Source organism: Stegodyphus dumicola, chromosome 2 (genome assembly GCF_044657685.1).
Source record: "Stegodyphus dumicola isolate Sdum_Otavi_A_Nest chromosome 2, ASM4465768v1".
In the NCBI taxonomy this organism is placed as follows: domain Eukaryota; kingdom Metazoa; phylum Arthropoda; class Arachnida; order Araneae; family Eresidae; genus Stegodyphus; species Stegodyphus dumicola.
Genome location: NC_140769.1, coordinates 92,659,372 through 92,678,447, shown reverse-complemented (window position 1 = coordinate 92,678,447; position 19,076 = coordinate 92,659,372). Strand labels below are relative to the sequence as shown.

The 19,076-nt window shown below is 31.9% G+C and overlaps 1 protein-coding gene across 1 annotated transcript in view; it reads right to left on the bottom strand.

Moving 5' to 3' along the window:
• LOC146998517 (glutamate receptor-like) overlaps positions 1-17,021 on the bottom strand; it is a 98,028-nt gene extending 81,007 nt beyond the window's left edge. The window contains exons 1-4 of the mRNA XM_085810199.1: positions 16,986-17,021; positions 12,463-12,563; positions 9,144-9,231; positions 7,004-7,162 (exon numbers count right to left, since the gene is read on the bottom strand). Coding sequence (XP_085666325.1) covers positions 7,004-7,162; positions 9,144-9,231; positions 12,463-12,563; positions 16,986-17,021 — 384 coding nt within the window. The remainder of the gene's footprint in view (positions 1-7,003; positions 7,163-9,143; positions 9,232-12,462; positions 12,564-16,985) is intronic.
• Positions 17,022-19,076: the final 2,055 nt, after the last annotated feature.

The following is a 19,076-nucleotide window of genomic DNA, read 5'->3' as shown; positions in this document are numbered from 1 at the left end:
TTATGGCAAAGCTAGCTCCAAAGTTTGAAGGCCCCTATGTAATTCAGGAAATCAAAGGAGTAGTTTTATATCTTAAAAACGAGAGAGGGGAAATCTGTAAAGCAAGTCCCGACCAGGTGAAAAAATACTATAATCCCAATGATTTTGAAATCCTTAAAAGTTTCTTGCAGGACTCAAGTCTAAACGAAATAGAAGGGCCAGAGACTGCAACAACTATTCCACCACCCAAGAAACGGAGAACTGAAGAGAGACCTAGCACTTCTACAACCCGGACGTCGGTATCAAAAAGAAAAAATGATTATCAAACTCCGGCGTTGGACAACAAAAGTACAGATGTACAGATGTACAGATGAACCGGGTAAAGAAACCGTGGTAAAAAGAAAAACACCACCTACGAAGGATGGCAGGAGGAATTACACATCAAGAAAAACGCGCACACGGCCACAGAGTCAGGTGCCAGCAAGGCCGCCGTTCCGGAAACTGAAACGCCAACAGGAGGCACAGAAGTACGAGGAACAGAAGAAATTCAAGGACTCCAGACCGGAGGACGTCAAGACCAGCCGTCCCAGGCAGAAACGCAAAAGCCAACAACCAGACGATTACTCCGTCAAGAGGCCAGCATCTAGAGGGCGCAAAAGAAAGATCAACGGGGACGACAATTGGAGATCAACAAGGAGAAGATTGACATCCATGACACCTCTAACTTGGGATCAATTTTGTCAAAAACGGATGACGGAGTTTCAAGCATCGAAAACTCAAAGATAAGTTAAAACCTTCTATAAATATTTTTCTCTTTTGTTCCGAAATGTTATGCATAAGTACGAAGTTCTATGTTTTGACGAAAGTCAATATGTCTCGGTTGAGACTTAGTTTTGTTTTACTTTATTTAGCTAAGGCAAAAGTATTATTTTCTTTAAGTGTAAAAGCTAAAAACAAGCATTTTCTGTTGGTCGAAAGACTAATTCTGTTATGTTAAAGCCAAAATTTGGCCGGAGATAAAAATAACTTCGTATTCTTGTATGTACTAATAAGAATTTTAGTTTCAGTGCCGCCAGCTTGGCGAAGGATGAGTAAAGTAAAAATTTATTTTCTCTTATTCATTTTATGGTAAATTGTAAAAAGCATATGTATTAAACTTTTGTAAATGTATGTAAATACTTGCATGTTATGTAAAAGTAGAATTTAGTCTAGAAGCATAAAATTGTAGATGCTAAAAGTGAATGCTTAAAAGCAATGAAGTCAAAATTTAAGTATTAAACTGTAAAGTCATGCTTTAGAGCGAAAGCCTGCATGTTTAAAAGATGAATGAGGGGGAAGTTAGAATGAATGTGTTTTGTAGGGTTCTCCACCTACATTTGAATTTTTAAGAATATTAAAGTAGCTCATTGAGTTGTAGAATGTCGAGTAAGGTGTGTCTATTTGGTTGTTGAATTCTAACAAATCATGGTAGTTAGGGGAAGTGTTGTAAGACTAAAACACGAATATTCCCGTTTGACACCACACACGGTGGAGAGCCAGGGTAAAGTTAAATTAATGCTTGAAAAATTGAATGAATGTGAAGTAAGCAATAACTAAGAAAAACGAAACGTTAAAAACAAAAATTTATTGTGTCAAGAAAGTGTAAATTATAATGTATGTAGAAAGATACTGATACTTATTCCTTCCAGATGCTGGAAGGAAAGACCAAGATTGATTGATGAAGTCCAGGAAAAGTTGCTGTAAGAAGAAACCTTTGTAAAGAGTAACAGAATTTTAATTGTTACATAAGATTATTTTTGTGTAAACGAGGCTTTCGCCAGTTAGTTCAGAATTAGATAAACTTACAACAGGTCGTTTGTAGGACCTGCTTCCAAGTTTTCCAAATTCTGGCAGCGGCAAATGTAGGGTTTATAGTTATTTTAACTAACATTTATTTTAAGTTTAAACTATCTTTCCTGTCAGTCCTTACTTTCCTTTGGAACTGCCAATGCCAGAATATGTAAATTTGAGTAGAACGCGCAAGCATTCAAATTATCAGCGGAAGTAGTATGATTTAAATAGAAGGAAACAAGTTCGGTGAGAGAGAGTTATTCTTACTTAGCGAGCGCGGAGGTAGTTATAGAGATTTGAAAAACTCCGCGTTGCGGCCTATGTGCTTGGCGGGAAGTAGTTGCAATTGTTCCAGTGAGCTTCAAGTCTGCTGAATTAGCAGCCGTATTGTAAAACGCGGTGAGTTAGTTATTTGAGAGAGCCTCGTAGTTAGAATATTGTCTTTAATTTCTTTTCAGGTTTTTATTTTTATTTTGACTGCCGAGTTGGCACCGTTTGTAATCGTCAAGAGAACGCAATTGTAAATTAGTACGTTGAATAAAAAGGGACTTAAACCCTTTATAAGACTCTGTGGTTTATACAAGCTTTCACAGTCACCTCTTGGTTGCGTGCTAGTTAGAGGCGCGCAACGTTATAAGGCTTTAAAGTCCTTCTGAAAATTAATTAGTTTCTTTACAACGTGTAAATGTGATAGTTGTAAGCTACATTCTTCCTGGTTCTTTGTTACATTTTGTATCATCGGAATATTTTTGTCAATTGCTCTCTTATTGTCTGTTGTGTCGTACGATACGTGTTCTGCTTATTGGTTCAGGGTATAAAAAGGGAAAAACAACGTTTAGCTGTGTGGAAACCAATTGTTCTCTTTTTAATAACTCAGCAATAAAGTGGGAATTCCCCCTCCCATTTTTTTTCCCAAATCTCTTATTAGTCGAAATGGATTTGAAGTCCGAAAAACTATTACTTTCGTTTTGGCATTTTGCGTCGGACTCCTATAAATGTCGGTTCACTTTTCAAAACTGTTGTCAGAAAATGTTAGAGACCTGCATTATATTTAAAGAAATTAAATAATGAAAACTCTGCATAAATGTATGTAGTATATTTCTCGCATTGTGATAAAGCAACGGTATCTAGAGCCATCCAATTTTGAATGACGTAATCCTACTGCGAATATGAGCATCTGAAATCCCAAATTTTAAATTTGGATTTTGTTTTATTATCGATTTCATATTTTGTAAAACTTTAACGAACTTTTGAGTAACAAACTCAACGATTTAAAAGCGAGCAATGGCAACACTCTACGGGGGGGGGGACTTTTTATCTCCAGCGCGTCGAACTGTGTATCGGAAATTCTAAAGATATGCTTATTTTAAAATTATTTTGCGACATTGATATTGAACTAAATTTTATGGTTTAAGTGCAAAGAGCATGATATTTAAAAAACAAAGGTAGCACACAAAACGTTAAAAAAAACGCCCATTTGGAAGTAATTTAAAGTCTGAAACCTTTCAGATTTTCTTTTTATTTATTTATTATTTTATCTTTTTTCTTTCCTTCTCTTATAGTATTTAGAAATTAAAAAAGTGTAAAACAACGTAATGAAGTTACTTATATACGGTACTGTTTCGATGATCACATTTTTGTCTTATGAACTACAAAAAGGAAAATATGCACGAAACCTTCAAAATGAACATTCAAGTAACATAATTATTAACTCTATTTTTTAATTCATGACAATGTAATTATAAGGTGTCTTGGCAAACGTTAAGATGAGGGCAGACTTATCGCTAAATCTTAATTATCAACTGAAACTTGAGAAAAGTGTAAAAGTCCCGCTATTTAAAACTAAATAAGATTAACAGAGAGCACTTATGGTGCTTGAAACTCCGCCAGCATTTATGGCAAGAAATTTAAAAGTAGTAGGTTAAATAGAAATTTAAATAAAGTAATAGCCAAAGGCTACACGAAAAATTTAAGGCAAAACTGGCTCAGAACTTCTTCTGCGCGGATTTCAACTATCGGTAACTATAACGCAAGGCAAAAGACAAGAACTCTTATCTAAAATAACAACCTAGTAACGCGATCACGAAGGACAAAGCATACCCTGTCTTATAATATCTAAACCTCGCTTTAAGTACAAGCGAACTAAATTTTCATTCTGGCGGAAAAAGGGAAAGGGGAAGTAACAGTGTAGAGACATTATGTATGTTTTTGGAAGCAGGTGAATTGAAAAATTAGCAACGCCTTCGCCGGGAATTGAACCGCGGACCTCTGGAATACGCGCCCAGCGTGCAGATCACCACCCCACGAAGGCATGCCAAGAAGGCGGGAGAAATACCTTAACAGTACAGATCCAAAATATAAAATAACTGGTTATTAAGATTAAAGGAACCTCACAAAGAGATAACTCGCAGGATTTTGGCACGATATTCTAAATACAGTAGAACCCTACATAGTATACCCTACACAAAAAGTCAATATTTTCAAGTTAATGTTGTCTTAAAAACTAGTAAATGTAATCCATAACAATTATTAATTGTAATGATCTAATATTTATGTCTCAAAAACGTAATGGTCTAACACTTGCTATGTCAGTATTAATTTTCAGAATATATTTTTAGTGAAACGAAATGCATTTTATTTTAAAATGTAAAATCTTCCTATTATCAAATGCGTAACTAATTATTGAAACCAGAAGCTAGTATAATTATCCGATAACATAATATTCTCGTTTAAAATTTGCATTCATGTTAATCATATTGGTGCTGTGTTATACATGGAAAGGCTCTAGACGATTTGGACTTGGTATGCATTTCGCGTTTTAATATGGTGAGAAAACGTTGGAAATTTTCAGTTTACGGAACAACTTAAAAGCTTTTAATTTTACAAGTATGTGAACTGCTTGTCAACAGAAGGATTATTGCTAAATAAACCTTAATTCGATTACGTACATTTTCACAGTTAGATGACGGTTGAGATGGAGAATCTTTTGCTGTCTTAAGGAATGCCAGATTTCTGCGATTTTCCTCATGTCTATGGTAAATATCAACAAACTGCCCTTCAAAGTTTTTCATGAAGGATTTTTTTTCCCTTTGAACAGAGTCCTCGTATGTTTTCCCGCAATCCGTTAATCAGCTGTCGTGCAGCGGAATACCTTCCGGGTGGAATAACTACTACGTAAGTCTCGGGCTTGGGTAGGATGCGTAGTTATTATCGGGCATGCAATTGTAGGTTACAGGAAGAATAAAGCATGACAGTGTCCTCTCAGACAAACAATTTTTTTATGTCAGTCATAAAGCAATTTAGGCAGGGGGAAAAACTCTTGTGGAATTTTCAGTAATGTTTGGCCAGTTTTAACAGTTATAATGTATCTAATAATTGCTTCTTTTTATTTCATTATTATTTTTCGGACTAAATCTAAATAAGGGTTCGGAATTTAGCTTGTTTTTTATATAAAATTATAGGAATTCTTATGGGGAGAAAGGGGAACATATTGTGTACTATGTAAGATGCCTTAAGAGTTAATAGAGACAATGTTGATCTTGCTTCATCGTAACCTTCATCTCAAAATTATAATTTAAAAAAGAAAATAAAAATAGCGTAAGAGTAAGCACTTTATCTGGTTTCTTGAATTCTTCTTCCCATTCATTTAACCTGCATGAATTACTCAATTTGTTTTTATTTGAAATATTCAGAACTTGGAATAAATTTCATTTTAGGAAAAAATATTAAATACATGAAGCGATACACGATCATTTTTCTGCCTCACAGTGGAGTTGTGAGTATGAAGGCAATGCAAAATTTTACAATCAAAAGTTAATTGGACGCAGGTTTAAATATAGAACGTTTCACTGCAGGTATATAAATCTGCATAGTAACAGAAAGCAGAAGCAATACATAAACTTTTTTTTACATAAAGCATTCCAACATGAATGATTGCCTCCAATAATTTTACTGAATTTAATTTACTGCTACATTTAGCAGAATATTATCTTGTAAGGTTTTTTTCTTCCTTACCGCGTGCATTCGTGATGTAAAGAAAAGCACGTCTGAACAGCAATCGAGAAATTTAGAATTCGAATCCCCGAGAGGGCATAACTCATTTTTCATGTTTCATCTTCAAAAAACTAATAGCTGTATCGAACCTCAATGTCGGTATCAATTCTAGATGTCGGTAGCAATTCTAGAACGCGGCTGTCAATACTGGCTGATACCTGTGGCATATATGTTTGATCTTTGACAAAGCTGAGGCGTGCTGTCTAATTCTCTGAACCCTCAGATCAAACCACACAACGTACTTCTAATACATCATCGAAAATATCCATTTTTATATTGTGATGCAGTTCAGTGCTTTATCAAAAATGTATGTTCAGCTATATTGCTGCAATCGCTCTGTCTTCTCTGTCAGTCTGTTTCCGTGTAAAGTCGTATACCCCTCTTTTGAAGCATAGTGTACTATGTTATCGTTAAATCATGACAGAGATTAAAGAAGCAGAATCATAACTATTTTCTATAAAACAGAAGAAATTTTGCACAATTTATCAACGTTTAGTTAACATGTTGATAAATTATAAAAAAATAATTTGCATAATAAATGTTAAAAATTAAAAATAGCGATAATTTAAGAAAATAGCACAAGTTTTAAGATATTTCACAGATTATATCGCTTTCGAAGAGTATACGTAGGATGTTTCCAGAGTTCTAGGAATTGCTTATAGGCGGCGCTAAATGGCCACAGACAAGTTATGCAACTACCCTGCGCAATGTTTGTTTGTCTGTTTAGTTGTTTGGCTGATTGGTTGAAGACGCATTTTTGTAGCATTGTTTTTACAACCGTGGAAGATGCGAAGAATAATCACTTTATTTTTGTGGAAATAGGGCTGGAAATCTTCAGATATTATTCAAAACCTGGAAGCAGGATTCTGTTACAAAATTTGAAAGAGACCTTTGGCGAGGAGTTCGATTTGAGAGTTTAATTATGCGTAAAGAGAGAGAGGAAGCAGCGAGGGAGTATTTTGATAACGGCAAAAAAATTTAGCATTTCATTAGGATAAGTATATTCAATTAAGTGGGGATTATGTTGTAAACTTGCATTGTATTATTGATGAAAATTGATGAAAAAAAATTTATACCTAAATTTTTAGAAATTTGGTAACATCCTACGTAATGCAATAACGTGTGGTGTTGCTTTACTTACAAGCGGCTCTAGGACACTGAAATATAAGAAAAGTCCACCTTCTTGCTTCTTCTTTCCAGAAAGAATGGTGAAAGCTTCAAAGATTATAGGATGGGTGAAATACGCAAATTCGTGAAAATCGTCCCTTGGCAGCAGTGGATTGAGAATTATATCAACTTCCTAAGAAAACATAAGGAAAGGATTAAACAGCATACTTTTCATTTTAAAGAAATAATTTGCTTTATGAGTGTTATGTTGAAAAGCTAATCATCTTTTATATTTTACTTCATCAAATTAAAACTACGCATATATAACGCATATAAAAATGCAACTGACCCTTGAAACGCAGAGGAATTGAAGCATGAACATCCTGCGCAATTGAACATCCTAGTGCGAATTTTAATTGTTAATATAGCCAGCTGTTAATGACCCTTACTAGTGATGCAAACAGTTGAATAGCTTACATTATATTATATGTATTCTCATATCAAGAATGATGTGATAGTCCTAAAGGATTTTGGTCTTCCAAACTTCAAGTGTATAGATGCACACTATGGCGATTTCGCAAGCGGAAATTTTACAAATTGTTACAGTAATGATACGATGTTATGTCTCTTTCATCATTGTCGAAGTTACATTTCAATAATTTTATTTGCAGGCAAATGGTGTCTTAAAATAAGCTGTATAATTTTCATATCCTGTTTTATGACTTATAAGGTTTATTATAAATTTTTAGCAGTTAATGTTTAGTTTAAACGACTTTCCTGTCCATTCTTAATTCTCAGCTTACAGTTCCCTACCAGATCGTGTTTTCGGAATCGCGGTTAAATGCAAATGAAGGAAAAATAAGTATTTAAAGTTCTTCGTTAGAGAGCCTGAGATTCTGCTCAGCGCGCGTTAGCTTCTTGGCGATACTCTTTCACAAGCTATTATTACTCAGCCGTACTTTAGGTCCTTGATAGCTTCGCCGTTTAGTTAGCGTTAAGGAGCCAGCTCTGTTAGAATCTTGATGGCTTCGGCCTATATCTTTTTAGTTTAGTTAAGTTTTATTTCTTAGTATTCCTGAGTTCAAGCCCAAGTGCAGTCTTTGTTGTAAATTCCAAGAAGGAGTCGTCTCTTAAATTTATTTTGAATAATAAAGGGTTGGAATCTTACAACTTTGATGAAAATTTCACAAATGCTACAATATTGCTTATTTTTTCAATGTACTCAAGATCTATCAGTAAATGTCAATGTCAAAAGAGACTTACACAGTTCAGAAGTGGAAATTCTGATCTTGAGGCCAAACATAGATTGGTAAGATCAAGATGAAGAATTGAAGATATTAATGGAATCAAATCCACGTGTTGCTAATAAAGAAATAATAGGAAGTACTGTTTGTAAAGTGAACAGCAATATCTTACTTGAAATAAATAGGAAAATTTTCTAATTTTTCTAATTTTTGCTATTGTTTGGATTCCACATGAGCTCACAATTAAAAATCACGAGCAGACCCCTCTCCAGCCTATTCGGCATCCTAGGCAATAAGTATGTATGGTACCCCATATAAATTTAATATATAAGTAGTTCAAAAAGAAATCTGTATTTTCTTTCCTCATGGTGAAATTCGGTAATCAATGTCCTAAGTGGCTATGTCTCATGCTCTTGATTCTTGGTGCCAGTCCTACCAGCAGCAAAATATACCAGTTTGTTTGCAGTCTTCTGTTTTCAAGAAATAAATTATAATTTTAATGGAGCTGAAGAAAGAATTATGTATGATTATGCTATTTGAAAAGACAATGGTTGAGCCCATAAGCAAAATTAAGTCTCACAGAATACTCTGCACTGTATCGAAGAAGATTTTGTTGTGCTTGTTATCCTGTATATAAGTACGGTTTATTTTGAACTGTTAAAATATAACCAACTAAAAAGCGATTTTATGAATTCATCACATACGTAACTTTTTATTTAATTAGCTTTTTATATTTATAATAGGTTATGTGGCTTATTTTTTACAGTTTTCAGTGCTCCAAGTCTCCAAAATATTTTTAAATATATTTATTGGAAATGTTCGCATATAAGTGGATTAATGTAGTGTAAACCTGTGTTCTTGAAAAGTCAGCTGTACTTAATTTATGTCAGAGGAAACTTATTTTACTATGCAAAATAATTATAAACTTACATTCCTAAATAATCTCCCACACATGCCAGTGTAAGTGTTATTTACCAAAGTTCCATAGTCATCGTCTGGTTCTCTTTCATATGTTACGCTAGAAAATAAAAGTGATTGTTATTTTTCATTAATAATTTAAATTTGTTACAATAATTTTAAAATTTATTACTTGAAACTTTACTTTTGAGCAGTAATGGCCAGTTGGTAGCTTACGGCTAAGTTAGTAATTCTTAATTTCATTGATAAAATTTCTAAATCTGTACATGTTCTTATCTTTCTAGCCATCTTAGAATGGTCTTCTTAAAAAGTTTATTTAAAATTAATATAAAAAATTTTAAGACATATTTGTTTATTACTCTAAGACATGTTCTTAAATATTTGCTAAATGTAACATGTTGCCCTTAACTGACCTTTGAGGATGCAGAAGCTGGTTGCTATCGGTTTAGATTTAGAGCAAAGCCGATGCTTACAGTAAATAAAATGGAGGCATTGCTTGCTACTGTAAACTAATTATGGTTACAAATTGAAGAATTCTTCAGATTTTCGATTATAATGCAATACTTTTTTACTTTACATTAGTGTATCTCTATAAAGGAAATTTTTATTTTCTGAAACATAATGCAAATGTTTCCATCTCAACGGCCTTTCAAACTAGGATATTTCAAGCTGTTCAACTAATAAGACACATGAATTCTTACGCATCGCGTTTATAAACTTTTCTTGTTATTGCATTAAACGGTAATCATTAATACAGAGGCTGTTCGCACATTTTTTTAGACAATTTTGGTAAGCGTTAATAAAAACTCGTTTGCTGCAAAAAAGTAATTGCAATTGTACTATGTTTTTAAAAGTCAAAATTATTGTCTGTGGCTTGAAAGTTTGGTTTTTATTCAAAATGGCGAATTTAACAAAGCAGTGGTTCGAAGGCTACATTTACGCTCTTTCCGAAAAGAAATATGCATACTACGTTATCTAAAAACGATGTGAGAGTCATGGTTTTGTGATATCTAAAGCGTCGATAGGTAATATCATCAACAAGAAAGGAAAAAAACGTCAAATTGGAGCCTCAAGTGGGACGAAAATTCCAAACAAGTATCCAGGGAAAAAACGGACATCTTCGACTATTGCAAAGGTACGTTGTTTAATGTTAAAAGAAAATCCCCCTAGTCAAAGGACAGTTTCAAAATCATTAAAATGATCGGTGTCCACTGTAAACAAAATGATAAACGTTGATTTAAATCTTAAGCGAAAAAACGCAGTGCATCGTCTTCTTCCAAAGCATATCGCTCAATGGAGGACATGCTGCAGAATTCTATATGAGAAACACTTATCCAAAGAAAAATCGAAAACAATTGTCACAATAGATGAAGCATGGGTGTATTTAAATGATTGTAACAAAAAAAGAGCCATTCATTATCATAAAAGGGGAGAAAAAAATTTAAGTACATGGTTCAAAGAATCAAAAGAAAGTTTTTTCTAAGAAATTCATGATTGTTGCTGATTTTTTTTTTTTTTTTTTTTTTTTTTTTTTATAATGGCAAGTTAAAATAAAGAGAGTGCAAAAAAATGTCAAGATTAACTCCAAGTACTATCAGGAACATATTTTATCGCCAATTTTTCTGAATGAAATACCATCGCTTTACCCACAGTGCCATCAATCTGTGAGACTCCATCAGGACAAAGCTAGCAGTCACACATCAAAATCCACTGTAAATTTCCTAAAAGAAATGGAACAAAAAACTGGTATCAAGGTCATACCCTTCACTAATATCCCTACTAAATCTCCCGATGTGTCACCTATGGATTTTTGTGCTTTCGGGCTTTTAAAAACTGCATTATCCAAACGTTGTCCCAAAACCCTAACAGGACTCTGGAAAGCTGTTCGGGAGGAATGGGATAGAATACCTCTTCTGCCACTTCAAAAGGCATTATTATCCTGGAAATTGCGATGTCGAAAGATAGCTCAGAATAAGGGATGTCAAATAGAACATTTAAAACACAAGAATTTTATGTAATTTAGTTTTGTGAATACAATATACATCGTCTAAAACATGTGTGAGCAGCCTCTGTATACTTTTCTTTAAAGTAAGCATTCATCTAGTCTTCTTTATAAAATAATTGTTTTTCAGAAATAAAATATTTAAATTAAAATCATCTCATAATTTTATAGCAGAAAAATTATGTCGTAAAATTCTTCTGAAAATAAAAGCTTGGAGTCTAAAGGAAATACTGTACAATAAAATATTTACATTAATGACTGTTATTTGGCATCGAACCAAATAACAGTTATACAGCTAAATGTACCTAAAATATATTTTGTTAAAATTCTTGGAGAGAAAAATTTCTTAAAATTTATTCCGATTGGAGAGAAAAATTTCTTAAAATTTATTCCGATACGTTTCCTCCTTTTTATTCTTTATTTTGAGCAGGATTTTAGGAAGCAGCAAATGCAGTATTAAATTAGAGAATTCCGAGTTTTAAAACACAATAAAACATAGCCATCTTTCTAAATTAACGGGTTAAAATACGATATCTTCAGTCTCGGACTTTTCTATCTGACATTCCCATTGGAAAGATTTAACCAAGGTTACTATACCACCAAGACTGCCTATTTTTCTTGGACGTAACAAAGAAGATATAACAACTTAAATATTCTATAATTCTGGCTAACAGGAGTCATTCATTTTTTTTTCATTTTGCAGTTTTAAATGTTATAGCTATTTAGAAATGTGAGGTGATAAAATATTAATTTATTTCATATAATATTAATTCCTTTAATGTTTATCATGCTACATCTCTCGCTGGGCAAATTTTATGCAGTCATAAGTTTATTTTAAAGCACCAGTCTTTATTTATTTATTGATGCAGGCATGAAAAAATAAAATTATTTACTGATTTCATTGCGCAGTAATTTCAATAGAACCCTATTAATAGGTTTTTAAAGGCTAAGAAGAATAAGCAGAAATAGTTTTTAAGCAAAACAAATTTAAGTTTTATTATGGTATTATTAAGAAATAAGACAATTAATACATGTTGATGATGAAATAATTAAGAAGGTAATTAATAATGAGACAAGTAAAAAATAATTAAGGAACGTTGGGACAGTTAAGAAACAATTTAAAAATACACCAGCTTCATGTAAAATAAAATAATTATTGTTAACTTTATCAAACATTTTCAATATTAAGCATTTTCAAAAGTAAGCAAACATTTTCAAATAATTGAATGAATTTGATTGCATGATTAGAAATGCTATGTTAGCAATCAAGTTTAAAGACACCTTAATCAACAACAGCAGATTTTAATTTATACGAAAATTGAAACTTACTTCAAATTCATCCATTCAGCAACAGCCTGCATAATTGCCGGCATAAAACCACCAAGAATATCCGAGCCATTAACTTTTGTAATTTCCACAAACGGTGGAAGCTTATGGGAATAATAACAGACAGAATATTCAACAACGTTTTACATTTAAAAAAAAAACATAAATTCAAAAATTGTGCTTCAGATAAAATTTCTAATTATAAATATTCAGAGTTTTAAGAACCTTTTAATTGTTAATAACATCAACGGTTTAAATTACAGTCACGTTTCTGTTAGCAGATTCTACATACTTTTGAAGCTGTGGAACAATTCAATTTAAAGTTAAATGTCGTAAACTAATTGCACAGAATTTCGCTTGACGAAAATATGCTAATGTAACGAATTCATTTACTGATTGCAGTGATGGCAAATACGAATACTTATACATAAAAACTTTGTCATTTGTGAAATCTTGATGATGTTATTATGCAAAAGTGCAGAAGCTATTTCTTACTTTTGAAGTTTAATTTTAAAGAGCCCGTTAAGTAGAAGTGAAGTTTTAATTCAATAAGCATATGAAAGAAAATTTGTGAAATGTGCATGATACCGACACCGATAGTTTATGAATATCATAATTTTTCGAAGCATTTTACATTAGTTTATAATAGTTTATAATATCATAATTTTTCGCCATTTTGGCGGTATACAAGTTAATAAAGAGTATAATATTACTGATTGTTCTGCTTTTTTCTTTGTGTAAAATAAAGCAGATGATACTATTGTTGTATGACGAAAGGTAGAAAGTATTCCAAGAAAAGTTGCTTGAATTCATATTCTGAAGACCATTGTAGTGGCATATTTCATCTGTTTGAATAATAATGTTTCTTATTGATCGCCAAGCATTAAAAGATGTTTGTGTATACAAAGAATCTTCCATATCGAAACTTTCATGCAAACGTAAATGAAATATAGTATCTTACATTATATGTAAACTCACTCATCAGTTGTTAAAGAAATTCTGAAACTTCAGTTTGAGTTAAAAAATTTCTTTCTAATATTAGTAAACAACAAATGCTTTTTATTGTTTTTTAATATTTTTGTACTTTCCAAGTCTGCAATTCAGCTCTCATCTAGTGCTGTTCAGCATCTACGGCATAAGACGTTTTCAAACAGCACGTTTTTCAAAGGAAAAAAAATTGTTTCGCAGTTATATGTATTTGTATATAGGAAATAAAATCTATGAAGTCAATGTAAGTTTGTGTATTCTAAACACGTTCAAGTTGTTATAGTTTCCCATGCTGGCACATCCTTGTTTATAGAATAACTAGTTTAACCACTACCACAACTTGCAACATTGAATGCAATGAAAGCGCTCTTATATATTTTTCAAGGAAGTAACAGGAAATGTCTAAATTGCGGTAAAGTGTAAAGAGTGTAAAATTATTTTTTATGTACACACAAAGTAAAGCACTCTACGAAAATCTCGTTATTTAACATGTAAATTAATATAATGTATTTTATACAATTTATTAATTTAAAAAATAACTTACACAGAGTACATTGGATCAAACTACATTTCAGTATTCAAAATTAAAAACAACATATTATGCATCAAAATAAAAAAATTTTTAAATGCAAAATTTTTTCTGCCCAGTAATGTATTATTCATTATATACAACTCTGAAAGCCATTTATTCAATGCTATTAATACTTCTCAATTTCCATATACAGTTAACATTTAGTTACACAAATACTGTAGTACATACATTTTTATCAAAATCCACTTCTTTCTTCATTACCTTTGAAGAAGCCAACTTGCAGGAAAAGGATGGAGAAAGTGGTTCCTTTAACATGATTCTTATTCATTTGCAACATAGTGTAATGTTAATGTTTGAATATGGTTGAGTCCTTTCCAGCCTCCATCAATGCCCTCTGCACGATGCTCTTTCTATAAGAGCATTTAAAGACATGGATTATTTTCAATTTCAAAGACTAGCGCACAAAGGCTATCTGCTTCAATAAATATAAGACTTTTCCTCTTCTGTGCATTTGCCTCTCAAAAAGCTCAGATGTGATTCATGCCATGCCTTTCGAGTAGTATCTTGCCTAGCTAATAATGTCTTCCCGTTTTAAATTAACGTGCTTTTTTTTTTATTTATCAACCACCAGTGGATAACGCTTTTGAGTGCCATTGGAATATGCATTTAATCCCACAATAAAGCGAAGTTGACTACATTTATCTCCATGGCACTTTCGCCATTTAAAAGTTAAGGTTTTGCTGGTAAAGAGATTTAAAAGAGACCAGGTCCGTCAATGGTAAAAATTTCTTTTGGTGGCTTTCGTTTCCTTTACTACTTCATTTACCTTCTTCCTTACCAATATACGTTCATTATAGACCAGTGCTCCGCAACCGGTGTGCCGCGGCACACTGGTGTGCCATGAGTAGAATATAGGTCTGCCGCAATCAAATACATGTATTTGACATTTTGCAATTTTTTATCGTGTATTTAATACACAATGACAATTTTTTCCTTAATAATGTCTATTTTAAATGCTTTTGTATATTTCACTGGTGTGCTTGTGTGTGTGATTGTAAGTGTGTCAGCATTTGAATTTTTTCGGCACTTCCTTGATAACTCGGAACTCAAAAATATAACTTTTTTTAAGCGCAGGTATCACATTGATAATTATTATGATTGCATATAAATAAATATGTTATGGTTTTATAATTGTATATTTTTCAAATTAAAAACAAAAATTTATTGTAAATTTTGTGTATAAATCAATACATATATACATTAGCTTTTGGTGTGCCACGAAATTCCAGAAAGATTTTTTTGTGCGTCGCAGGTGAGAAGAGGTTGCAGAGCACTGTTATAGACAGTGCTGGACTCGCAGCACATAATTTTGTATGCCATATTATATGGTTATATGAATCTGCCGATCCCTCCATTTGACAAAGAGAAGAAATCAAAGCCAAACCTATTGCTACTTTGCCTGCTTTGTCATGCGACATGCACGCCACTGCAGAATATAGCACGTATGTATAGTATGTAAACCGTTGTTCATTATTCCCTCCAACTTTTGTATTTAGTATGTGTTGCACACTTTCTATTCTTACAATCTGATACACTTTTATGCACCGCTTTCATTGTTGTGTCCTTATATCCTACGATCGTATTCAGCGTCAAAACTGATAACCGTAATGTTATTGCAAGTTCAGTACGTAAGAACAAACTCAACGACAAAATGTTTGAGTTTATATGTAACTAAATATCAATTTAGAAAAAATATTTCGTATTAAGAGATTAAGTGATAAGCATTTCTATGAATATAATTGTAAAAAAATATTGATCAATATCAATTTTTCAAAATAGAAATCTTACAGAATACGTGTTCCAAAAAAACACTGACAGGCTTTAGTATTGGAACATAACCAGCTCTCAATGTCAATTGCATAAATTAATAATGAAAAATCTAAATCGAATTTTGAGAAATCGCTTTACCACGTAGTTATGACATTAAACAGTGTGTGAACAAAATTTGAACTTGAAGGCTTGTCAGAAAGTAGGTTAAAAATCGATGACAAAATTCCACTAATAATGAACACCATGAGTGAACTATATAGACCTTATAAAAATCAAAAACATTTAACTGAATGCCATTTAAGGGAATCCTTTATTAACCGACTCCGCGAGGGGAAATTAAGCCAAATAGTGTAGCTTTTGAAATTAATATGTCGAACAATTTTTGTCGGGGAGTCAACGTTTTGTATTTTATTTTTTATAAAGAGCACAAAATATTTCTAATTGTAAGTACAGGGACTGGCGATAGGTATGAAAGTTAAATCCGGCAATTTCTACAAAATTGTTATTTTTAAATTTTAAAATGGTAAAATATGAATATTTGTGTCATTTAAAAAAAATTTAGCTGGAAGTATATATGTGTACAAAAGATGTTAATATTTGTGAGAAAGGTTTCGCCGTTATAAATCCAAAATTTATTGAAAATTTCAAGAAATTCTTGAATATTTTTCTTGAAATCAGAGATAACAAGCAGAATGATACATTATATTTTAAATAACAAATATAATTCTTTTGCTGATTAAAGAAATATAAGCTCTTTATAATGGAAACAAATTTAAGAAGTTATGCTACATGCATTTTAGGTCTCATTTATGCTATCTGCATTCTAGGTCTCCTCCATATAAATATTTTGGACTATCAGTAAATATGAATAAATGCTTGATAATAATCGTAGCACTAATTTTAAAATATAAAAAAGAAATATAAAATTACATCAAGGTGTCAAATTAAAGGAAGCTGCTGTTAATTTATATTCTATATATTTCAATTTGAAAGCCTATTTCAAAGATTAATATTATTTGTTAAACATAACGCACTAATTTTAAGGCTAAAACCATTAAGTGAGTATTAAAAATCGCTAAAAATGTCTATTTATAATGAAAATATATAGCTCATTCAAGGAAACTTTGATAATTTTATCTAAGCAGATTGCTGTAAGACATAAATATAAGGAACTTACTTCTGCATATACAACACGAACGTTTGTTACAGTCATGTTGTCAATAATGAATGGAAAAAACATTTGTTTACAAGTTTGTCACGAAGCCAAGTAGTATAAATTCTCGCTTTACTATTTAACAGTGGCTTTGTAGTACAAAAACTATATTATAGCACATGTTTTTAATCTAGAATATGTCTTTAGCTCTACATTTTATTAATAATTAATGCGCGGAAATCAAAGTAATATATATATAAAGTTTTGATCTGTCTTCTTCTCTCCTCACAATCTTACTCATTATGCTAATTAAAAATACGATTTCATTCTTATTACTAATTCAGTAAACTAACTGAATTAATGATAAGCCAGTCAATATATTCATTTAACATAAGATTCAAGATCTATCACAATCACGCAAAGCAATCGATTTTCCACAGAAAAAGTTCAAACGTAACAAACTTTCCTGCCAAATAGAATTTATGTTAGCACAGATCTGCGCAGATCATAACTTATATATTCATAATGAGCTTACCATTAAATAATTTACTTAGTTTTAGCTATCATATCGAAAATATAGCTGTGGTTCTGAACCGATAACTGAATACCAAAGATGACAAATTTGTAGAATTTTTCAAATTACGTCTTAAGCATCGCAATATGATAAACACATACTCAGAAAATAACAATGTTCTTAATGTAATAAACAAATAATATTATTTAAAATTAGGAAAAAAAGAGGTAATCATTGTTTGAAGATTTTTTTCAAGCCCAAAAGTGTTAGACGCGAATAAGATATTAGTCTCGAAATTGCATTTTTCATCCAAACACTTAACTGCATTGTATCGCTTTTCAACTTGTTGCTACCAAATGTTATCGCACTGTATTATATATTAAAAATTAAACAATGAAAAATCTGCGTGAATGTATTCCTATTTCTCGCATTGTGCAAAACGAACAATGCCTAAGAGGTATCAAATTTTGAATAACGTAATCCTCCAACCGAACATGAGCACCTAAAAGACCGAATTCTGAATTTCGAATTTGTTTCATCATCTACTTCATATTTTTGAGAGCTTTAACGAATTTTTTATTAACAAACTCAGCGATTTCAAAGCGAACAGTGGCAACACACTATGCGTAATAAAACATATTTATATCCAGCCTGCTAGACTGTCTATCGGAAATTCTAAAGATGAGCTGTTTTTAAATATTTTGTGATTTTGCTGTTGAATCGAATTTTATGTGACGTAAGCGCCAAGAACGTGATATTAAATAAACAAAGTAAATACGTAAAACATTCATAATGAAAAGACAAAAAAAAATTTTATAAAGCCATCTTTGTAAGAAAACTGAACATTGATATGATGACCAGAGGTAAGGTTGAAAATAAAAATAGAAAAATGTAAGCTAACACTTAACGTTGCATCGGGAATTCTAAACGTATACTGCTATACTGTTTTTGAAATTTTTGTAAATTTGTTGTACAATTGTATATGGCGTAAGTGCGAAGAAGATTATGTTTAATAATGAAGCTAAAAACACACACCAAAAAATGGGTTAGGAGAAGTGAGTGTAACTGCAAGCTCAAGCGATAATAGCGAGAGTGTAAAGATCTTAACAAACCCTTTGAGGCAACCGTTAAAATCTGAAATCTTTAAGAATTGATTTTATTTATTTATCTTTTTATTTCTTGTGGGCCTGAAGCAAAAGAACCCTTGTCTAATCGCCCTTGAAATCGATATGAGTTTTATTTAAAATCCACGTCAAACAAAGATTGATCCCCACAAAATTTTAATTTTACATTTGCTTTTTCCTCTTCCATTGTAAATTAATAGTACTTGTCAGAAAATCATCTAAATAATTCAACTTTAGCGCTAAATGTGTTTCAAATGACTTCTCTTTCACGTAAAAGCAGGGACATTTAAAAAATCTTATCAATTTTCAAACTGCAGTACTTTTGAAATTCCCAAATACAACTGACCAGCCTTCATATGTCAGCCATGTTTCAAGCTTAAGGTTCTAGACAAACTTTGATTAAGAGAACTATACTAATATTTTGTTCGAGCTTGCAATATTTGGGTGTAAACAGACTTTTCCTCAACTCTAAAAATT